Raw genomic sequence first — 23,976 nt, 5'->3', positions numbered from 1 at the left:
GCCCTGCAGGCCCGCCAAGCCCGCCAGAGGTCGCAGGCTCAGCAAACGGGTTTCGTATTTGGCGAGTGCCTGTCCTGTTGAGACCCTAGTTCTCGCGATAGAAAGCGCAAAGCCTGCTGGGACGGATGCGCGGCCGTCTGTAGGTTTGGCCAAAATGGCAGCCTTGGAGGAGGGATTCACGTTGTCTGCAGTACCCTTGGGTGCCGGGCCTAACGGACTCCTCGGTGTGGAGCAGAGCGACAAAACAGACCAGTTTCTAGTGACGGACGGCGGCAGGACCGTCATCCTCTATAAGGTGAGGGTGATGTGCTCGGAGAGACCCCGCTGAGGTCTTGCCCCTTTCTGTTCACGGAGCCAGAGCCTCAGGTTTCTCGGGGCTTCAGGAGATCGCGGAGCAGCTTGTTGGAGAGCCGGCTTGGCCCCTCCGGGGCGCTGAATGAGGCCTAGAAATGGATTCGGTTGTTTTCCTGGAGAGAGAGGCATATTTCGGAGTTGCAGGTAGCGGGGAGGCTAAGTGCACGTGGGCTAGACTCAGAAAGGAAAAGAAATGTGCGCTTTCGCTTCGCATCTCTCCGACATGGCCTTGACATCCTCTCCTGGGATTTCTGTCTCCCCAGCTGCCCGCAGAAGGGTTGAGAGAGGGCGGGAGAGCACGTCTGGCAGCATGGGAACAGTGTTTGTGTCTATACACGTCTTCTCTCTCCTTTGGGAATAAAGTTGTGTGAGTTGTTATATTGTTTGTTTTCTTGGTAGCTTGGTGGAATTTTGATTCCGAGTGGGCTCTTGCCAACTACACGTTGTAAATCCTGGAGTTGAGTTCTGGACAGGCTCTATACGTCCCGCCCCCTTTTCATCCTCACTCTTTAGCTCACCACGCGTTCGAAGCAGTTGTGCTTTTATTTATTTATTTTTAGTGTTTTATTTATTTCTGAGGGAGAGAGAGACTGTGTGAGCAGGGAGTGGTCAGAGAGAGAGGGAGACACAGAATCCGAAACAGGCTCCAGACTCTGAGGTGGATGTCAGCACAGATCCCGACGCGGGGCTCGAACCCGCGAACCGTGAGATCACGACCTGAGCCGAAGTCAGACGCTTAACCGGCTAAGCCACCCAGGTGCCTCAAAGCAGTTGTGCTTTTAGTGGTCTTGTAGAAAGTAATTGTTTTATCTGGTCTGCTGAACATAGTTTCACGTGTCTTTAAGAAGCTAGCTATCTACTTTGAAGTTTGGGGAACAGGTTCCCAACATTCCTTCTTTTTTTTTTTTTTAATTTATTTTCTATTTATTTTGAGAGCGAGATAGAGAGCAAGCTGGTGAGGAGGGGCAGTGGGAGAGGGAGACAGAATTCCAAGCAGGCCTCCTGCTGTCGGAGCACAGGTTCTAGCTCACCAACCATGAGATCCCGTGACCTGACTCAAAACCAAGAGTTGAAGCTTAACCAAGTGAGCCGCCCAGGTGCCCCTTGACTCCTCTGATGACATTGTTGGTTTTTGCCTCGGCTGTCTAGCAGACTTAATTTTTGCAGTTCCTGCGTAGGAATATAGGCACTGATTGCATTTGGCATGATGGGGGCTATCCCTACTCAGTTTCCCATGCCTATACTCAAAGGCACAGTGGAGGGATGCCTAGGTGGCTCAGTCGGTTAAGCATTGGACTTCGGCTCAGGTCATGATCTCACGGTTTGTGGATTCCAGCCCCGCATCGGGTTCTGTGCTGACAGCTAGCTCAGGGCCTGGAGCCTGCTTTGGATTCTGTGTCTTCCTCTCTCTCTGACCCTCCTGTGCTCATGCTGTCGCTCTCTCTCAGAAATAAGTAAAACATTAAAAAAAAAAACAAACCACGGAATCCATTTTTTGAATGTACAATTCACAAAATAGTGTTGCTTATTTACCTTTTCTTTTTCGTTTTAGGAACTTACATTTTCATTTAAATTTCTTTAAGTTTTTAAAAATATTTTTAATTGTAGTAAAATACACATAAAAGTTACTATCTTGGGGTGTCTGGGTGGCTCAGTTGGTTAAGCGTCTCGCCCTTCTCATTCAACTCCAGTCTCGATCTCAGGGTTGTGAGTTCAAGCCCCATGCCGGACTCCATGCTGGGCATGGAGCCTACTTTTAAAAACATTTACATCTTAACCATTTTTTGATCACACAGCTCAGGGTGTGTGTAGGTACGATTACATTGTTGTGTAGTCATCACCACCCTCCACCTCCCATACTCGTTTCATCTTGCCAAACTGAAACTCCACCATTAAACAATAACTCCCTATTCTCCAGCCCCTGAAAACTACCATTCTACTTACTGTCTTAGGTGGAATCATAAACTATTTGTCTTTTGTGACTACTTGCCTTTTTCATTTAGGAAATTTGCTAAATGCTGCTTTGTTAGTGATTTCTTCCTTTGTCTTGATTGTAAATTTAATTGCTCATAATATCTGAAATTGACCTTTTGAATATTGTATGTTATCTTAATTTTATTAGGTTTCTGATCAGAAACCCTTGGGGAGCTGGTCAGTGAAACAAGGTCAAATTATAACGTGTCCAGCTGTGTGCAACTTTCAAACTGGAGAGTTTATTGTCGTACATGATAATAAGGTGAGTTTTAAAACTACTTACAACATATACAACAAAAACGTTGATTTATTGACTTCCTGTTATGTGTAAATAAAAACTGGAATACTTTCTTAACTTGTATGTTTTGATTTAAGGTTTTGAGAATATGGAATAATGAAGATGTAAACCTGGATAAAGTATTTAAAGCTACAGTAAGTCTCTGAATTTTCTAACCTTTTTTTAAATGCTTATTTGTTTGTTTTTAAAGTTTACGTATTTATTTTTAGAGAGAGAGATAGAGCACAGGCAGGTGAGAGGCAGAGAGAAGGAGAGACAGAATCCCAAGCATGCCACACACCATCAGTTCAGAGCCTGATGGGAGTCTAGAACTCCCTAACTGTGATATCATGATGGGAGTGGCGATCAAGAGTCGGACACCCAACTGACTGAGCCACCCAGACACCCCAGATGTTTGTTTATTTTTAAGAGTGGGGGAAGAGCAGAGAAAGGAGGACAGAGGATCCGAAGTAGGCTCTGCACTGACAGCAACGAGCTCGATGTGGGGCCTGAACTCACAGGCAGCCAGATCATGACCTGAACCAAAGTCAGTCAACCCACTAAACCACCCAAGCATCCTAGGATCTTCTAACTAACGTTTTTAGTGTAGTAGATTGTTTATCTTAACGCATCTGTAAAAGTGAGCATAAAAGTTACATTAGCTTTCATTCTAGTTATCTTACAGTATATCTTGTTAACATATCTTAGTTCATGAGTTAATGTTAAAAAATATAAACTTTATTATTTCATAAGATTAAGAATTTAAATAATGGGTGCCTGGGTGGCTCAGTCGATTAAGTGTCCAACTTCAGCTCAGGTCATGACCTCACGGTTCATGAGTTTGAGCCTCACGTTGGGCTCTGTGCTGACAGCTCAGAGCCTGGAGCCTGCTTCGGATTCTGTGTCTCCCTCTCTCTCTGACCCTTCCCTGCTCATGTTGTGTTTCTCTCTGTCTCAAAAATAAGTAAAACATAAATAGAATTTAAAAAAGGAATAAACGTTAAAAAAAATTTTAAATAATTCCTGAATAAGTTTACAGTGATTTCCATGAGTTTAGGTGTTTATGATAGGTCTCTTGTGAGAACTTCATGTCCTTAAAATAAGTAGAACAGGCCCTGCTACTTAATGCAATTTATATATATATACGTATATATATGTATGTATGTATATGTAAATTCAATGTTTGCTTATTTTTGAGAGAGAGAGACGGAGCAGGGAAGGGTCAGAGAGAGGGGAGACACAGAATTTGGAGCAGGCTCTAGACTCTGAGCTGTCAGCACAGAGCCCGACATGGGGCTCGAACCCATGAACCATGAGACCATGACCGGAGCTAAAGTCGGACCCTCGACTGAGCCACCCAGGCACCCCTATGTAAATATAAATATGAATGTAAATACACATATATATATTTTTAAATTAAAAGCAGAAGGAAGGAAGGAATAGAGGAAGAGAATCCCAAGCAGGCTCCACACTGTCAGCACAGAGCTTGATGCAGGGCTCAAACTCATGAACTGTGAGATCATGACCTGACCTGAAATCAAGATCTGGACACTTAACCGACTGAGCCACCTGGGCGTTCTTGCATTATATATTTTAAGAGTGGCCCAGAATGCAGAATCATGAGTTATAACCACTGTGCATTTTCTAGTGTTGATCTAAAGTATGTTAATTTTTCTTACTTACAAATTGAGAGTCTCAAATTAGGGTAACCTTGAAAGTTCCTTCCTGTCCTTTTTTTTTCCTTTTTTTCCTTTTTTTTTTTTTTAATTTGCTTGTTTGTTTGTTTTTAATTTATTTTGGTAGAGAGCACTAGCGGGGAAAGGGCAGAGAGAGTCCCAAGCAGGCTTCACACTGTTGTGGAGCCCAACATGGGGCTCAGTCTCATGAACCATGAGATCATGACCTGAGCTAAAATCAAGAGTTGGACATTTAACTGACTGACCCAGCCCAGGTGCCCCCAAAGTTCCTTCCAGTTCTAGGTGTCTAACTCTACGAGTGCCTGGATGGCTCAGTCAATTGAGCTTCCCATGACCTCACTGTCATGGGATCTAGTCTAACATTGGGCTCCGTGCTATGTGTGGAGCTTGCTTAAGATTCTCAGTCCCTCTCCCCCTTTCCTTGCCCCCCTCCCCCCAGCCTGCCTGTGCTATAAATAAATAAACAAAGATGTCTAACTCTATAATTGACAAATTTTAATGTTTATTATTTTGAGAGAGAGAGACAGACAGACAGACCAAGAAGGGGGAAGGGGCAGAGAGAGAGGGAGATACAGACTCTGAAGCAGGCTCCAGGCTCTGAGCTGTCAGCACAGAGCCTGATGCGGGGCTCAAACTCGTGAACTGTAAGATCATGACCTGAGCTGAAGTCGGCTGCTCAACTGACTGAACCACCCAGGCGCCCCTAGTTGGCAAATTTTAGAAGTGGCTCATACTAGAGTGGTTCTGATATGTCACTTATCACATGGAACCTTGAAACCTCTAGCTAGCTATCTGTGTTGTTTCCTGGCCCCAGTCTTTTCATTTACCTTGCAGTAACGTGATCCTGACTTTTACAGCAGGGTTAACGTCTTTTCTTGGGCTTACAGGCTGTAGTTGTAAGTATGGCAACAGTCTGCATCTAGCATCAGAACTGCTTAAGGCTGAATTAGTGGCTTTATTTAAACCTCTTCCACCTTCAGTTTTTGGACAGCTAGGTTGTACCTAATCTCCAGTACTCACAATGAAAGGATAAACCAAAAATGCAAAAAAATACTTAAAGGGGAGAGCAGAATAGGAGCAAAATGCTTCTGTTTGGGGGCGCCTGGGTGGCTCAGTCAGTTGAGTATCTGACTCTTGATTTCCACTCAGGTCATGATCTTACAGTTCGTGAGATGGAGCCCCCACGTCAGGCTCTGTGCTGACAGCGTGGAGCCTGCTTAGGATTCTATCTGTCCCTCTCTGCCCCTAAACCACTTGCTTGTACTCTAAATAAATAAGTAAATAAATAAACTTTAAAAAGAAAACGCTTCTGTATGTATTTATGCTGAACTGACGATTTTGGAGCCATACAAAGCTGAATCAAAATGAAAACAAATCAAGGGAGCCTGGGTGGCTCAGTCGGTTAAGCGTCGGACTTCAGCTCAGTTCATAATCTCATGGTTTGTGGGGTCAGGCTCTGTGCTGACAGCTCAGAGCCTGGAGCCTGCTTCAGATTCTGTGTCTTCCTCTCTCTCTGACCCTTACCTGCTCACGCTGTCTCTGTCTGTCTCTCAAAAATAAATAAAACAATTTAAAAAAATGAAAACCAATCAGTTCTTAAGAATAAGTTTTCTATAAGTGTCCTTATTCTATTATGTGGCAATTGTTTTAGAATAAAAATTAATGCATTCTTATGTTTTTCTAGTTGTCAGCTGAGATCTATAGGGTACATTCAATACAAGGGACAGAACCCTTAGTGCTGTTCAAGGAAGGTGCCGTTCGTGGTTTAGAGGCCTTGCTTGCAGAGCCCCAGCAGAAAATTGAAACTGTTATCTCTGATGATGAAGTGATTAAGTAAGTTCCAATACTTGTAAGTGAATTTTTACCAGAATAAAAACTTACATGTTTTTAACATTCTTTGCCTTATTTATTTATTTATAAAACATTTTTGTAATGTTTTATTTATTTTTGAGAGAGAAAGATCACGAGTGTGAGAAGGTCAAAGAGAGAGAGCGAGAAAGGGAGACAGAATCGGAAGGAGGCTGCAGGCTCTGAGTTGTCAGCACAGAATCCAACATGGGGCTTGAACCCACAGACTGTGAGATTATGACCTGAGCCAAAGTCGGACGCTTAACCGACTGAGCCACCCAGGCGCCTCTCTTTGCCTTATTGAAACATATTTTGGTTGTAAACATAATAAAACCTTTGTTAAAAACCATGTATGTGCTGTTGGCCAAATTAGCATTCTCCAGAAGCCTCAAGAGAGATAGGTGATTGTGAAGGTGTAGGGACGTGTGACTCCTATTCTAATGACAGTGAACTGGATAGTCAGTTATTTGAAGATGAAGAGGGTAACTCCTTGAAGCCAAAATTTCCGTTTTTGTCCTATTGTCCTGACTGCCAAGGTTGGAACTCTTACCCCTGAGAAAAGTAGTTTGTTAGTAAAATCATGATAGTGCTTGGAGCCCTCTGTTTTCCCAAATTCTGGAATAAAACTGGAAAAATGACTCACTCAAATGATAGAAGGAAATCCCCTTCCAATCCCCATTATTTTATCACATTTCCTGTTTCGTTAACTTGCTTCCTGTCCAGGTCCACTCGATGCAAGCTAAATTCCTGAAAGTCCAGGTGAAGGCTTGTACTTAGCGAACAGTGTGGACAGTGACCACGTGTATCTTGGACTGCCCTGTTGAATGCTTCCAGTGTGTGGAGCAACCCTGTTTGGAGGAAATCTTTAGGAAAAGGGATGTAGGTGGAGGATCTGCCAGAATCTGGCTGTGTAGCCTTGCGTGTAAGCCCTTTGCCCTCTCTGTGCCTCCTCCCCTTCTGTGGCTTGAGGAAGGCAGACGGGAGCCGCAGAGCACTGGTCCCATGAGTGACTGAAAAGGGAAAGTAGGGGAGTCCAATAAGTTTAATAACACTGCGTAATGTCCCACACCCACCCCTCTGGAGCTTTACAAGTCACTTGGTCTTTAAAGCTCCGGGAAATTGAGCACCTTGCATTTAATCCAGAGATGCATTTGACAGAGAAAGGCCTACTAATTCCCCACGGTACGTTTATTTTGAAACACTGAATTAAGTGTTCTCTGATGTCTCTCTGGCTCTAAAAAAATATTTTACAGAAGATATTCTCTTAAATTTAGATTGATGGCCTTCCCTTAGCAGGTGGTTTGATATTTTATACTTTTTCTATTTTTTTTAGGTGGACAAAGGTTTTCATGGTATTTAGGCATCCTGTTTTAATCTTTATTACTGAAAAAGTAAGTGCTCTCTTTAATCTTGGCCTGTTTTGTGACATTTCAAATTCACCTATATTATTTTTAAAACTAAAATTGGACTTTAGTATTTCTCTCAGAAGATTTGTGTGTGTGTATTGTTTTAAATATGAAAAAACCTATTAGTTAAAAGGAATACTTCTTATACTATGTTTAATTGGACAAGAGGTTTTTAAGCACTCGAAGTAATTAGGAGTGACAGTTGGCTTTAACATTTACCTACAGTTGTTTGACGTGGGAATATTCTTAAATAAAATAACCCTTTCTGTTTGTGCAGCATGGAAATTACTTTGCTTACGTGCAGACGTTTAGCTCGCGTACCTTAAGCAAGTACACACTCTTACTTGGACAAGAAGAAAAGTCTGTTATACAGAATTTTACTGCATCTGTGGATCGGAAATTCATCTCTTTGATGTCATTAAGTAAGTATTTTTCTTTAAACTTCCATAGGTTGTAAATAAAAGGGTATCACAGGATGGTGGCTTTTTTGGAGTTTGAGTCTTAGGTGTTTGCAGTGGTCTGTTGTAACACTTCCCTTCACATGCTTCCTTACAAGCACTTATGCTGTCACTTTTTCCGCTTTGCCATGTCTGGTCATGCATTAATTATGTCAGTAGTTCCCTGCAGGTACCTCTTAAAAATTTATCATAAGCAATTAATAATAATACAACACCAATAAAGAAGGAAAAAATCACTTTATCATTGATAAGGTCAGGTTCTTTGATATTGTAATTAGTGAACCATAAACTAAGGGTTTTGTTTGTTTGTGTTAATATTAACTTACTCTTGGGAGAGCGTAAGCAGGGGAGGGGCCGAGAGAGGAGGGACAGAGGCTCCAAAGCAGGCTCTGCACTGACAGGCTGACAGTCTGATGTGGGGCTCAAACCCACGAACCGGGAGATCATGACCTGAGCTGAAGTCCGACACTCAGCCGACTGAGCCACTTTGGTGCCCCTCAGGTTGCTATGGAGTGGCCCCTCTACTCCTCCTTTTTAGCCTTCAGGTGCAGCTTGCCCTTCTGTGAACAGCAGTGGGGGCAGACGAGTTAAAGTAGACTAACAGCACTCGTGGCCATGCCAGCCAGCGTTTCACAGATCTGTTAATGCTTGGAGTTCAGCTCTATGTAATGGTCTAAAGTATAATCCTAATTTTATGTGACTAAGTAGGAAAGAGAAAAGTGCGTTTGTGGTATCCTCTTCCTCCTGCTCTTCACGGCTCCTCTTGAAGTTGTTTTGAGAAAGGAGACGAAGAAACAAGAGGAGTGTTTTCGTATTATCACTGTTAAAAATCTGTGATGTTTTTTAATGTGCAAATGTTTGCAGTGGCTATTAAGAAAAATCCCGTCATATCTAGAAGATCTTTGGAATCCATTTCATGCCTTTGCTTAAGAGGGATTGGTTTTCTTATAGTTTAACTTATATACTTACTGGGGTTTTGTTTGTTTGTTTGTTTTTTTAAGTAGGCTCCATGCCCACCATGGGGCTTGAACTCCCAGCCCTGAGATTAGGAGTTGCATGCTCGGGCACCTGGGTGGCTCAGTTGGTTAAGTGTGACTTTAGCTCAGGTCATGATCTCATGGTTTGTGAGCTTGAGCCCCACATCGGGTTCTTTGATGTCAGTGCAGAGCCTGCTTTGGATACTTTGTCCCTCTCTCTCTGCCCCTCCCTGCTTGTGTTCTTTCTCTCTCTCAAAAATAAACATTAAAAAAAAAAAGTGTATGCTCTACCAACTGAGCCAGCAAGGCACCCCAGATATACTTATCATTAAGGGAAAGTTTGCAGGTTAAGTTTTAACTTACTGTATGAACACAGAAATAAGGGAGTCCAAACCAAAGAGCCCTAAAATCATGCAGCCTGAACCACATGAAATTGCCAGACTTCAGTTGACAGACAAAAAATGGCAATTTCATATGGTTTTCAGGGTGATGGAGTAATAAGTTTCACGCACAGACCAGAATGCTAATTAACTTTGAATGTGAGATATATCCGTTTAGTGATGAGATTGTCTGTATTCCTGACACTTCCCTCTTATATTTTAAGTTATTACTAGTATTTACAGACTGTAATTCTTAGCTGTTGTGAATTTTTTTTTTTTTTTTTGAGAGCAAGCGAGCAGGGGAAGGAGGGGGAGAGAGAGAGAGAATGAATGAAAATTGTAAGCAGTTTCCATGCCCACCTCAATTTTAGGTTTGTAGTACAGTAAGTTCTTTAAAGGAAAGCGTAGAGCAATGTGATTGTTAAGTTTATTTTTCTGATTATATCTTATATCAAATTGGTAAAACATAAATACCCTGGTACCTTTAACTCTAAAAGATCTAAAACTATCCTTTGACTGATAATGAACAACAAATAACTTGTTTCCAACAGGCGCTGATGGATGTATATATGAAGCCTTGATACCAATACATACAAGTGGCCCAGAAAAAAATCAAACGGTAGTTAGATCACTGGTGCTCAGGACTGTGGTGTCCGGGAACGCTCGAAGTGGTGTTGCACTCGCCGTCCTGGATCATGATCACATAGCCGTCCTGGGACCGCCACTGCCTGCTTCCAAGGGTGACTAACTCTCATCCATTAAGAAGTCCTTTGGATTTTTCCTTCAAAGTGTGCCTCTTGTTCTTCTTTTTCTTTTTTTATTTATTTATTACCACCCATTCATTTTCTTTATCATCGTACTCAAATTATTTTTGTAGCTTCCTAACTCTTCTTGAATAGGTCTTTGATTGTATCTTACATTAGTTAATCTTTTTCAGGTTGTTATTTTTTTATTTAGTAATCTCTGTGCCCCACGTAGTAATCTCTATACCCCCAAGTGGGCTGAAACTCAGTGACCCCAAGATTGAGTCACATGCTCTTCTGACTGAGACAGCCAGGTGCTCCATCTTCTTAAAAACATTTCCTTGTATCACTATCTTGCTCATGACTAATGTCTTAAAGAAATAAAAATTCCAAATATCTGTGCCGGCCCCTAGGCATTTGATCGTTGGTAAGCCTTACAGTAGAGAACCGAATTCATAGCCTGGTGACATTTCTGCAGAATGGAAATCCATAGGGCTTGGACTCCTTGAAATTCAGGGGCCGCTAGAATGGTTTTCCATCTGTGACTTCAGAGCATGATTCTTATTTCCACCTCCCCTAGCCCCCAGACACTCCTGCACAAACGCAGACTTGTAGTCTCTCAGGAAGAACATATTTGTTCCTGGCCAGTGCAAGATTGGGATCTTTTAGGCAACACCATGAAACACAAAAGTCTTTTGCTTAGTATTTGGGTCTCTTCACAGTATAGACCTCATCCTCCTTTTCCAGTCTCTTTTCCCATTTGCAGAGCAAAAACCCTTTGATTTATTCAGTCCAGGCTCACTAGTGACCGTACACTTCATTTGCCCATGCTCGTCCGTGGTTCTTTGTTTCTCCTGCTTATTAAGATAAGAGCTACTAGATAGATAATAGCATCGCTACCCTGGGCCAAGCATGTCACTTGTCTTATCCCTTTGTTTGTGTTATTTAACCTCCCAACAGGACTAGGAGGGAAGGTAGTTACTAGTAATACTCCTGTTTTGCAGGTCGGGACGCAGGTGTTAGATGACGAAGTAGAATGAGGATTCAGCCCAAGCATGTTGCCTCTTCTGTCACCTACCTTACTGTCCTCAAGTCCTGGCGCTCTGCCACCTTACCACTCTGTGCTGTTCTCTCCCCCACCACCAGCAACCCTCTGAAACCCAGTGACCGCTGTTAGAGCTCCCAGCGTCTCTTTCCAGTGTTTTTATATGTATACAGGCAAATACTACTGCTTATTATTATTTTTTTCTCTTCTTTTTACACGAATGGCAGCATACCATACATGCTGTTGTGTGCCTTATTTATTCACTTTACTGAGAGATCATAGAGCCCTTTCCATATCAACATTTATCATTATTATTACTGGTAGTATTATTAACTTTGTTTCATTAGAACACTTTAAGGTTCACAGCAAAATGGAAGGGAAGATATACAGAGCTCCCATATACCCACTGCCTCACACATGTCCACTTCTTTTTTTTTTTTTTTTTAATGTTTTATTTATTTCTAGGAGAGAGAGAGAGACAGCGTGAGCAGGGAGGGTCAGAGAGAGAGGGAGTCACAGACTGAAACAGGCTCCAGGCTCTGAGCTGGCAGTCAGCACAGAGCCCGACGCGGGGCTCGAACCCACGAACCGCGAGATCATGACCTAAGTGAAAGTCGGACGCTTAACCGACTAAGCCACCCAGGCGCCCCACACATGTCCACTTCTTGTCATGAGATCGCATTTCCTTGCATTTCTGTGGTACTCACTTATTTTTATACTTAGCGAAGCAAGACTTGTGTTTAACTGTGACTCTCCCCGTCTCCCTACGTCCTTACTACCCCCTGCCCTCAGCATCACATATTTACGTGTGCCACAACGTCTGAGTTTGTATGTCTTATTTTACAGAATGCCTGTCCATATGGAACACAAAATTTCAAACACTACAGACTTCCAAAGAGTTACCACAGGGGACCAGCGGTCAAGTAAGTTTTTTGCCTTGAGTATTTTTTCAAATTTAGTTACTTTTGTGCATGATAAATACACTGTAAAGGAAGAGACTTCTGAGATAAATAATTTGGCAGTTTTTGTTTTGAAAGAGAGTACGTGTGAGCCCATGTGAGCTGGGAGCACAGGGAGAGAGTGAGAGAGAATCTTAAGGAGGTTCCATATTCAGCATGGAGCCCAACATGGGGCTCAATCCCACAACCCTGAATTCATGACCTGGGCTAAAACCAAGAGTCAGATGCTCAACTGACTGAACCACCCAGGTGCCCCTATTTGGCAATTTTTGATTAAAATAAATTGAAAAATATTTTTTTATCTGCAAGAGAATACTGGTTGCTTATTTCAATTTTGTTTATGTTTCTTAATTTCAAAACACTAAATTTTAGGGAATTTTAGTTCAAGGGAGAATAATTAGTAAATAAAACAACTTCTGTTTTTAGCTGCCCTTTGGTTTGATCTTTTTACTTTTTTATTTTCTTAATAACTTATTTTTGTTTTTTATTATTTTTTAAGTATTCTCTATATCCACTGTGGGGCTTGAACTTACAGCCTTGAGACCCGGAGCCACGTGCTCTACCAACTAAGCCAGCCAGGTGCCCTGCCTTTTGTATTTTGAACCATGTGCCAAGGCTGTTACTTTTTTTTAATAAATTAGTCTTTTGGATTATATGTTAAACATTCTCAGGGAGTTACATAAGACTTATCATAGAATTAAAATTTAGGTAATAAATAAAACATTAAAAAAATTTTTTTTAAAGAATTAAAATTTAGGCCAACCAAACTGTAAACTTTATGAGGCAGGGGTCCTTGTCTATTTTGTTACCCATTTTATCTCCAGTGCCTGGCAGAGGTGCTCAGTAAATATCGATTGTTTAGTGGATGCAAATAACATGCAAATCAAGATAATACAACTTTACTGATAATTGTAATTAAAGGATAAAGAGACTAGATTTCGCAGCGTGCAATATAATTCTAATTTATAGGGGTGCCTGGGTGGTTCAGTCAGGCATCTGACTTTGGCTCAGGTCATGATCTCACGGTGAGTTCAAGCCCCACCCCGGGCTTGCTGTCAGTGCAGAGCCTGCTTCAGATCCTCTGTTCCACCCTCTCTCAGCCCTTCTCCCGCTCACACCCCCCTTTCTCTCACAAAAATGAATAGACATCTAAAAAAATTCTAATTTATACTTAAATAATAACAAAGTTAACTACTCATAGGTTGGCTCTAACATATATAATTTCCATGTTTCTTTAAGCTTTTTGTTCACATATCCATCTTATTTTTCCTATTTAATAATTGGAATCATAGATGGAAACAATGTTAAATTCTGCTTTTTTCCATCTAGCACATCATTAACCGAGTGCTCTGTTAAGTAGCCTTGGTAATTATTACATTAACAGATGTATAATAGTGGCAGTATTATTTTTAAATAGGTATTTTAAATAAATACAGCAATCAGAATTTTAAGAGTTGGGAGTATCCTTTAAATTATGCTTCATTCGGGGGCACCTGGGTGGCTCAGTTGGTTAAGTGTCTGACTTTGGCCCAGATCATGAGCTCACAGTTTGTGAGCATCAGGCTCTGTGCTGACAGCTCGAAGCGTGGTGCCTGCTTCAGATTCTGTGTCTCCCTCTCTCTCTACCCTTTTCCCGCTCGTGCTCTATCTCTTTGTCTCTCTAAAATAAACATTAAATTATGCTTCATTCAGATGTGGGCAGAATTAAGAGCTGTGTATTCTGGAAAGCTGTTTAACTTTGTCCTGTTGTTTTTTGTTATGTTAAGATTAGTTACACTATAAGCTATTGATATAAATGTGACTCATGTTAGAAAAAAATTGCTTACGTTTTCTGTAACATCTTTTGTAGCTCTGGTATTATGGGGAAAATTTATTTATCCTACATGGAAAATTTCTTACTGTGATTCCATACAAGTGTGAAGTGTCTTCACTAGCGGGTGCTCTTGGAAAACTCAAGCACAGTCAAGATCCAGGTAGGAGCTCTTTTTTTTTTTAAAGTTACCTCTGTGCCTAATGTGGGGTTTGAACTCGCAGCTCCAAGATCAAGAGTCACCTGCTGTGCCAACTGCACCAGCCAGGCACCCCAGGACCTTCTCTTTTTCTTATTAATATAAACCATTTTATTATTAATTTCCAATTGGATGTAGATTTCTACAACCATCAGTTTACAGAGCCCGTTTTTGATGTTGAAATTTACCACTGTTCATTGAAATTCCTTGACCCAAGTATCTACCTTGGGAACAGTCCACATTGCAGGTCTGGTGTAGGCTGAAGAGCTACACTGTTCTACACTGTTTTGAACACCAGTGTTCTGACTGAGGGGCGTTAGGAGAGTCCCCCGGATGAAGTCATTAGTTGCTTTGTCCTCTCGTGTTTCCCAGCCATCTCGTCTGTTGGCCTAATGTTTCTGGACACGTAGCCTTTCACTGTATCATGACCTCCTGATGTGGGGTTATCAGTAGAATTCAGTGGTCTTTCAAGCCTCTCTTGAGTTGTGCATGAATGGTTTTTGTTGTTCTTTGGTTGTCTGGCTAAATACAAATAGGTCCAAAAAAGTCCAGAAATTGTATATTTTGTGTATTCTTTTTTTTTTTAATGTTTTATTTATTTCTGAGAGAGAAACAGCGTGAGCAGGGGAGGGTCAGAGAGAGAGGGAGATACAGAATCTGAAGCAAGCTCCAGGCTCTGAGCTGTCAGCACAGAGCCCGATGTGGGGCTCGAACCCACAAACCGTGAGATCATGACCAGAGCCAAAGTCTGATGCTTAACCGACTGAGCTACCCAGGCTCCCCATATACTTTGTGTTTTCTTAGGCACTCACACTGCACCTCATTTTGTAAACTGGGAGACATCCCGGGGATATGGATTTGGATCCCAGAACCTCGAGCAGTCGAAGAGAATTGTAAGTTTGGTGGTTGAAACAGAAATATTATTGCGGGTGGAGGGAGGGGGGGAGATTACTTGAAAATAAGATCTTAAAGAAAAAACGTTCTCCAGAAATGTTAGTGCAAATATTTTAAAAAAGAGAAAGGTGGAATTAATAATTCACATTTGCACAACTCTTACGGCTTTGATCTTAATGACAAGGAAGTCTGAATTGTGAACCCAGTAACCTGACAGCCTTTATCCAAAATGACAAGTGTAGGTTATCATTTAATTTTCATGGGCATATGTGTATGTCTAAGACACAGGTGTGAAAATGGACAGTTTGCAATTAGTAATAATACCTTACTGAGTATAGTGATTTGTGTGTGTGTGTTTAAAAAACAAAAATTTTAAAGGTATTTAAGTTACTTTAAACCCACTCTTCACTGTAACAAAAGTAAAATGTTTTGAAAAGCTTGTGGTGAGAGCATGAAGTGTGCTATTCTAGTCTCTTTAGGGACATTTTATAAATTCTTCTAAATATATGTTGGATCTCTTGCATTGTTTTGAGATCCTAATGAATTTATTTAATTCCAGTTAAGGAGGAGAAAAATTGAAGTGAGTGTACAGCCTCCAGCTTCCGAGCAACTTCTATCAATGATAAAGGTAAATAAAACCTTAGAAATATGAAAAATCAACCCAAGTGGTAAAAGAAATCCCATCTGCTTTTTCGTTCTAGTTTTTCTGATCATTGTTTTCTATCTGCAGCTAATATCTGTATGGTAGGTTAAGGCTGTCAGAGCTTTCTAATATTTTGGCTTATTTGACTCTTACTAAGCGTTTTGTGAGATCAGTGTAGTGGTGGTGGCCTCATCAGTATCTCTCTAACCTGTGCATTGAATACATTTGTAACTTAGCCTCTTAAAGAATTTGATTTCTAAACCCTGGAATCTTTTTGTTTTGTTTTGTGTTTTGTTTTAGTTTGTCTTTGTGCAGCATATTGTATCCACTCCCAGTTTTACAGGAATGCATGAATGTTGTCAAGTGACTTAAGAAAATGTTGAGCTGGGAATTTTTAAGTTCAGAGTGACATTTATTAATGTACCAGACTGAACTCTGTTACTTCTGCCCTTTCAGAAAGATTCAGAAAAACACATCGAGGTAGAACTATGTAAGTTTTTGGCTATTAAGCGGACACCTGACTTTCATACTGTTATTGGGGACATAGTGTTCGAGCTTCTGGAACGACATAAAGCAGAGCCGCCATTTTATCCCCGGAACTCTCTGGTGCAGCTTATCCAGACACACGTGCTCTCTTACAGGTAAATGTTTCCGTGTCCCCCACTTCGCGTGTGTAACCCTTGTGACCTTGTTGTTCATAGTTCTGATACTCGTACTCTCAAAAAGCTTATCCATTATTTGCAGTTGAGAGTTTTCTTGCTGTACAAAAATGGCTCATGGTTTTTTGTCCCAGCTTGTGCCCCTGCCTGATGGAGGTTGCCTTGGAAAAGACAGATGTGCAGATGTTACAGCTGTGCCTACAGCAGTTCCCGGACATTCCCGAATCGATCACCTGCGCTTGCTTAAAAGTTTTCTTAAGGTAAGTTAGAAGGTGATTGATGGTCCCTTCTCTTCACTGCATCTTTTAATCTTGTGTGGTCCTTGGTTTCTACAACTTCCAGTGCTTACAAAATGAACCTTTTTCTAGTAAGTTCATGCAGCGATAAGAATTAATTTCTCACTTTCAATTAACACAACAGCATTAGTGATGACAGTCTTCGGGAAACAGAAATCAATATGGAATCAGTTTCTGACTACAGTGATTCTGTACAAGAGGAAAAAATGGACGAGCAAACGGGAATTCTTCAAAACGGTTTCAATCTTGACAAACGAAACTGTGATAACTGTGATCGGAAGTTAAACCAAAAGCCTCAGGCCGCAGCTGAGGAGACGGCTTCGTGCCCTGTGACCCCGAAGAGAGCAGCGCTACTGTATCCTTTGAAACCCTCTCCCCCGTATTGACCCTTCCCACAGTTCCAGTCCCAGACCAGGCAGTACCCAAGGAGTAATTAGATCAGTTCAGGTGCTTTTTGTTTTCTTTTTTCCATTTTTTTCAGTTTCTGCCTGAACGTGGAATACATTTAGTACTGTATTCAAATAACTGACTTAAACCTGTTTCCTTTAAGAAGCCATATGAAGGCAGAAGCTCTGTCAATTCTAAAAATCAGTCTTTTGAATAGATACCAGTTAGACTAGTGAAGTATTCCAGGTGACCTGTTGTGATGAGGAGGAAGTTCAGTGACAGAGCTCTTCCAGAAAAGTAAAACTTTCATATAAATTTAGAAAAGATCTCATTGGGGCAGGGAGTTACTCATCATTTCAGTAGAAAAGGCTTTATTTATTGAAACAGGGTTTTCCTTTAGTCCTGAGTAGAAATGCAATTCTTCATTCAGCTTATAGTGAAATGTTTCTTCTGCCGCACTTGAAGGACATCCCTGCACAACATGTTACTGTAAGTGTTCATGGTCATCCTATAGAATTTTGTATTCTGTACGTGTTACTGCTTAACTGGCCGACTTGAGGGCATTTGAAAGTTTATCCGGTTCCTTCATGTGAATAAGAGGCTTCCCAGCCCCCGTGGTACAAAATAAATTGTGCCTAGGAGATGAGTGTGTAGGAGTGGCAGACGTTGGCGTGCTTGGTGCCAAGCCTGAAGGCCAGGTTAACCTATTTGTGTTAAAACCAAGTGCCTGGCTGGCTGTCCCTCAGCGGAGCATATGACACTTGATCTCGGGGTTGTAAGTTTGAGCCCCATGTTGGGTGTAGAGCTTACTTTTAAACAAATACTAAAAAAAGCAAAAACAAAACCCCAAACCCAGAAACTAAAAAGAATTGCCCAGAGATGGATGCTTTCTTTTCTCCTTAGTGTTTACACACAGGATAATCTCTGCAGCTACCCTTCCCGAACCAGATGAACTCCCCATTTGATGGCAAAGACTGTTTTATTCTTGTGTCCCCAGATGTCTAGCATATTTGTCTGATGTGTAATTAAATTCAGTGGCTTCTTAAAATTCTTCAGTCTCTTTGTTGGCTTTCTAGACAAGATTTTTCTATCAAAGTGATACATTGTCCTTTTTCTTCCTACCCAGCTATTTCTCCAGTATCTGTATTTCCTTTATCTGAAGTGTAATGAAAATGCTACTATGACTCTTCCTGGACTGCACCCTCCAACCTTGAACCAGGTAAGTTCATCCTTTTTTTAATGTATTTTTTTAACTTCTTAGTTTTTATTTTAATTCCAGTATAGTTAACGTACAGTATTATATTCCAGATGTACAATATAGTGATTCCGCGATTCTGTGCATTACTGCGTGCTCATCATAGTGCACTCTTAATCCCCTTCGCCTGTTTCCCCATCTCCCCACCCACCTCCACTCTGGTAACCAGCAGTTTGTACTCCATAGTTAAGAGTCTGTTTATTTGTTTTATAAATTCCATATATGAGTGAAATAGTGTGGTATTTGTCCTTCTCTGACTTATTTCACTGAGCATTATACTCTCTAGCCCCATCCATGTTATTGCAAATAGCAACTTTTCATTTTTTTTAATGTTTATTTATTTATGAGAGAGAGAGTGCAGCAAGTGGGGGTAGAGGCCAAGGTGGGCGGGGGAGGGGTAGAGAATCCCAAGCAGGCTCCACACTCAGTGCAGAGCCAGATGCAGGGCTCGATCTCACAAACCATGAGGTCATGACTTGAGCTGACATCCAGAGTCAGATAGTTAACTGACTGAGCCACCCAGGTGCCCCTTAATTTCATTCGTTTTAATGGCTGAGTAATAGTCCATTATACAAATACACACTCCACATCTTCTTTATCCATTTATATATCAATGGACATGTGCAGTGCTTTTATAATTTGACTGTTGTAAATAATGCAGCAGTAAACATAGGGGCGAGATAATCTTTTTGATTAGATCTGGTGCTAGCAAAAGTCTGTAAAAAAAAAATTGTGTTATATATATAATAGTATCAGAACTTGGAATTCAGTAACTGATCTCTCTTTGTCTCCTAGTCCATGTGAACTTCCTCTCTCACACCACATATGCAAACCGCTGGAGTGAGAGGTGGGGGGCATCTCTCAATTTGGGGTCAAAATTCTATAGTAAAGAATAAATACATCCTAAATTCTTGATTCTTTATTGTGACCCTTTTCAAGAATTTCCTTACCTCTTGGGAGATGGTGATAAGTGTCCAAATCTCTTTAAGAGAATAAAGATTAATGAAAAACATGTTCTTAGAGAATCTCATGGTACTCTTTAAATACAGTATTTATTTGAGAAGTAATTTAAACATTAAAACATTTATTGTCGTTAGGAATCCCGGGCTGGCTGAGTCAGTAGAGTATGCAACTGTCAATCTTGGGGTTGTGAGTTTGAGCCCCATGTTGTATGCAGAAATTACTTTAAAAAAAAAAAAGGTTCTTGTGGTTTTGGTTTAAGAATATGTTATCCTAAGTAAGCATTTCAAACACTTAATTTGACTACTTTCATTTTTTAAAATAAAGTTTTGTTAAGTAGTTAATTTTTATGTTTAATTTGTAAGTGTTTTTATTTATTTTTGAGAGAGAGAAAAACAGAGCGCAAGCAGGGGAGAGGCAGAGAAAGAGGGAGACACAGAATCTGAAGCAGCCTCCAGGCTCTGAGCTTTCACCAGAGAGCCCCATGTAGGGCTCAAACCCACGAACCATGAGATCATGACCTGAGCCGAAGTTGGATGCTTAACGGACTGAGCCACCCAGGTGCTCCTAAGAAGTTAATTTTTATAGTAAAAAATTCAAACAATACCAAAGGTTGCTTTTCCACTCCCATTGTCCCTCTTAGGGATAACCAATATTAAGAGTTTCCTTTGGGACACCTTGATGGCTCAGGCAATGGAGCATGCATTTCTCAATCTCAGGGTTGTTAAGTTTGAGCATGTTGGATGAAGAGATTAAGTTAATTTAGGAAAAAGGTTTCTTTTATATCTGGAAACTTTCTCTCTATATACTAACTTGTCTTTCTCTTGTCTTTCTGACAGCAGTTAGGTCACAGAATGCATGCTATTTGCAGTTTGCTTTTTTCATTCAGCCCTGAGTTGTAGACATTTTTTTTAAAAAAATTTTAATGTTTTATTTATTTCTGAGAGAGACAGTGTGAGCAGGAGAGGGTCAGAGAGAGAGGGAGACACAGAATCGAAGCAGGCTCCAGGCTCTGAACTAGCTGTCAGCACAGAGCCTGATGTAGGGCTCGAACCCCACGAACCATGAGATAATGACCTGAGCCAAAGTCGGACGCTTAACCGACTGAGCCACCCAGGCGCCCCAAGTTTTATACATTTTCTGAACCAATCAACATACATCTGCCTCATTTCTTTTTTTTCTTTTCTTTAATTTAATTTAAAAAACTTTTAAGTAATCTCTACACCCAACCAGAGACTCAAACTCACTTTTAGATCAGGAATTACATGCTTTGCTGACTGAGCCAGCCAGCCTCATTCTTTTTAACCACTGCATACTATTTCATTTTATGGAGTCTTAATTTACATTAGTCCCCTACCAATTTGCATTTAAGTTGTTTACAGTTTTTTGTTTTTTTGTTTTTTTACTATTGGAAACAAACCTTCAGTGAACATCNGAGCCACCCAGGCGCCCCAAGTTTTATACATTTTCTGAACCAATCAACATACATCTGCCTCATTTCTTTTTTTTCTTTTCTTTAATTTAATTTAAAAAACTTTTAAGTAATCTCTACACCCAACCAGAGACTCAAACTCACTTTTAGATCAGGAATTACATGCTTTGCTGACTGAGCCAGCCAGGTACTCCCTGCCTCATTCTTTTTAACCACTGCATACTATTTCATTTTATGGAGTCTTAATTTACATTAGTCCCCTACCATTTGCATTTAAGTTGTTTACAGTTTTTTGTTTTTTTGTTTTTTTGTTTTTTTACTATTGGAAACAAACCTTCAGTGAACATCTTTATACAGATAATTTTTTTTTTTTTTTTTAATTTTGAAAATGTTTTTATTTTGAGAGAGAGAGTGCTAGCAAGCAAGGGAGGGGCAGAGAGACAGGGAGAGAGTCCCAAACAGGCTCCAGTGTGGGGCTCAGACTCCAGAACCATGAGATCATGACCTGAGCTGAAATCAGGAGTTGGCTGCATAACTAGTTGAGCCATGCAGGCCACCTCTTTTTTTTTTTTTTTTTTAAAGTAATCTCTATATCCAATCTGGGGCTCAAACTCAAAACCCTAAGATCAAGAGCCACATGCCCTACTGTTTGAGCCAGCCAGATGCCCCTGTACAGATACCTAAAATACAATTCTAAGGAAACACCTGTGGGGTAAATTCCCATGAGTGAAATTACTGGATAAAGGTACATGCAGGGTTTTTTTTTTTTAGTTTACGTTTTTGTTTTTTAGATAATCTCTCCTCCTCTCCTTTTTCTCCTTATTAAGTAATCTCTACACCTGGCATTGAACTCACAACTCGGAGTTATGTGCTCTAATGACTGAGCCAGCCAGATGCCCTGTATTTTTAGTTTTCAGAATGCCAGCACCTTTCTGAGGGTTTGGGACCTTCTTCCTATTTGTATTTCCTTTCGTGAACTCTCAGGTTGGGTTCTTCGTCCAGTTTTCTATTGCATTTTCTGTCTTTTTCATTTTGGCTCATAAAAAATTCTCTGTATATTAGGAAATTTAGCCTTTTTCTATGGAGTGTATTATAAGTACTTTTTTCTTCTCACTTGTCTTTTTTACTTTATCAGTGTAATTTTTGTAATAGATAAGTTTTTTATTTTAAAGTTTTAATTTTTTAAATCATTAAGCTTTTCCTTTTTGGCTTCTTTATGGATAGATCATGCTTAAGGCCCTTCCAACTCAGAGTATAGAACCACTCTTTCTTTTCTTAGTACATCATGGTTTCCTTTAATGTGTTTAATTCCTTGATAATACATAAAAAAAATTTTTATTTTGGTGTAAGGAGTTTCATAGGGATCAGCGTTTCCTTCTCCACCCAAATGGGTGGTCAGTTTCATTAATGCTTTTTCAGGACAAGTGATACTGCATGTTAACTACACTATCTGAAGATGTCAAACTATGTAGAATGCTTTAATAAATGTATAGTAAGAACTGTGTTTTAGTTCATTGTAGTTCATCTTTAATACACCACACACACTATTCTTGGGGCATAGTATATATTTTATAGTTTAAGATTTTATTTTTAAGTAATCTCAACACCCAGCGTGGGGCTTGAGCCCACAATGCTGAGATCGAGAGTCCCCATGCTCCGCTGACTGAGCCAGCCAGTGGCCCCGATTAAAAAAAAATTTTTTTTTTTTTAATAAAAAGCCATGTACTAATGCTCTCTTGGACTTAATCACTCTGGCTTTCTATCTACAGATTAATGCTGTGAAAAAGATTGAGTTATACTTGTAAAATAACAAGTGTAAAGCAAGGAAGAGCATTTTTGTTGAGAAATTCTTCCATTTCTAAAATTAAATGCTTAGATTTTTGTAAAGAAGACTAACTTTTCTCATAACTGTTGGATATAATTGTGGACTTTCTAAAATGAATTAACCTAAAATTAAATTTAAAATCTTAACTTTCCTTTTCCTGTTTATCTTCAGATTATGGATTGGATATGCCTCCTTCTGGATGCCAACTTTACCGTTGTGGTAATGATACCAGAAGCAAAAAGGCTACTGTTAAGTCTTTACAAGTTTGTGAAATCCCAGGTGTGTGATTATTTGATTCGTACTGAATTCCGTGTGTACCCAAGTATCACTTACATTCTGATTTATTCTTAATGTTTTTATCTTGGAATAAGTTATAAGTAATCACAGGGGATTTGTCTGTGTGTAGACGTTATGGTAAAAGTTACTCTGAAACTTTTTTCTTTAGATATGCATTTGTTCCGAGCTCAACAAGATTGAAGTAAGTTTCCGTGAGCTGCAGAAACTAAATCAAGAAAAGAATAATAGAGAATTATATTCAATTGAAGTGCTGGAACTCTTCTGATATTACCGAGTCTCCTTCATGGATGTTTTATGAAGCTCTTTTATGTGACTTCTTAACTACTCTTCCAGGCAAGAGATGCGTTTTGTTTGTACTGTCTCCATGAGCAGAGAAATGAGTCGGCTGCACCGTCACTCTTTCCTTCTTCTAGGTTGGACTGTGAGTTTCACGCGAACCTCTTTTAGTTCATGGACATTGGTGGGGAGAGGTTCTGAAACTTTTTTTAAATATGTAACTGAGCTGATTTTAAGTAAACTTATTTGTGTATTGATAAAAATCTAATTTCTTACCATGTGTTCTGGTTAGTCCTTTTAGTAAAAAAAAAAAAATCACCGCTGAGACAGTGATTCTAAGAAGAATGTAGTTTCATCAGAGTCAGAAGCTGTCGTAGCACCTCCATGCTTGTGGGGGACCAAAGAGGTCAGTCCTATAAGCAGAGTGGACAAAGGTCTTTGTGCAGGCACATGCCTGTCTGTCTGCTGCCGTTTTCTCCTGTCCTTTATCTGCTTCCGCTTACTTTCTTTATATGCCCGGGGCCAGGGTTGAACAGCACCTCTTTCTATTTACTGTGTCTCAGATCAACTTCATGAGGCGTTGGTAATTTAGGTTTTCGTATTATTAAATAGTAAAAAAAAGTCTGTTCTGAAAATAGCTTTATAGGCTAGTTGACCATAGACTTTGCCATTTTAACTCTTTGGATTTAGTACAAATGAGAGGTTTTATGTAGATGAAGTGGATACTTTTGTTTCTTGAAAATAAACTCAAGATTTACCTTTGTTAAAAGTGAAATCATTCTTTCAGGTGATGAATTAAGATCCCTATAAATAACTTGAAACATTTATGAGCAATGAAAATCTCTGTGGAGTAAATCATTTTGAAACGTGTTTTAACTTGAAGATTTACAACATGTGAAAAACAATTCCTGTCCATTCTAGGGCA

At 40.2% G+C, this 23,976-nt stretch overlaps 1 protein-coding gene across 1 annotated transcript; it reads left to right on the top strand.

The window, feature by feature from the left end:
• The first annotated feature begins 133 nt into the window (after positions 1-133).
• On the top strand, positions 134-23,329 carry NOL11 (nucleolar protein 11). The gene is made up of 18 exons (XM_077780399.1): positions 134-295; positions 2,477-2,590; positions 2,704-2,760; positions 5,987-6,135; positions 7,484-7,541; positions 7,834-7,978; positions 9,923-10,111; positions 12,006-12,082; positions 13,968-14,091; positions 14,932-15,020; positions 15,581-15,649; positions 16,121-16,305; positions 16,458-16,583; positions 16,744-16,974; positions 17,417-17,495; positions 18,133-18,225; positions 22,650-22,757; positions 22,924-23,329. The coding sequence occupies exons 1-18, from the start codon at positions 155-157 to the stop codon at positions 23,038-23,040; spliced, it is 2,151 nt and encodes a 716-aa protein (XP_077636525.1). The 5' UTR covers positions 134-154; the 3' UTR covers positions 23,041-23,329.
• Positions 23,330-23,976: the final 647 nt, after the last annotated feature.

This window comes from Crocuta crocuta, unplaced genomic scaffold (assembly GCF_008692635.1).
Source record: "Crocuta crocuta isolate KB4526 unplaced genomic scaffold, BGI_CrCroc_1.0 scaffold288, whole genome shotgun sequence".
Classification (NCBI taxonomy): Eukaryota; Metazoa; Chordata; class Mammalia; order Carnivora; family Hyaenidae; genus Crocuta; species Crocuta crocuta.
The sequence above is the reverse complement of the archived record's forward strand: the minus strand, read 5'-3'. Positions and strand labels throughout refer to the sequence as shown.

Bases quoted from the DNA above. Each gene is read 5' to 3' on its own strand.
- NOL11 (XM_077780399.1), top strand. From the start codon at position 155: ATGGCAGCCTTGGAGGAGGGATTCACGTTGTCTGCAGTACCCTTGGGT. The intron at 15,650-16,120 runs GTAAATAAAACC...CTGCCCTTTCAG, and splicing joins AACTTCTATCAATGATAAAG to AAAGATTCAGAAAAACACAT. The intron at 16,584-16,743 runs GTAAGTTAGAAG...TTAACACAACAG, and splicing joins TGCTTAAAAGTTTTCTTAAG to CATTAGTGATGACAGTCTTC.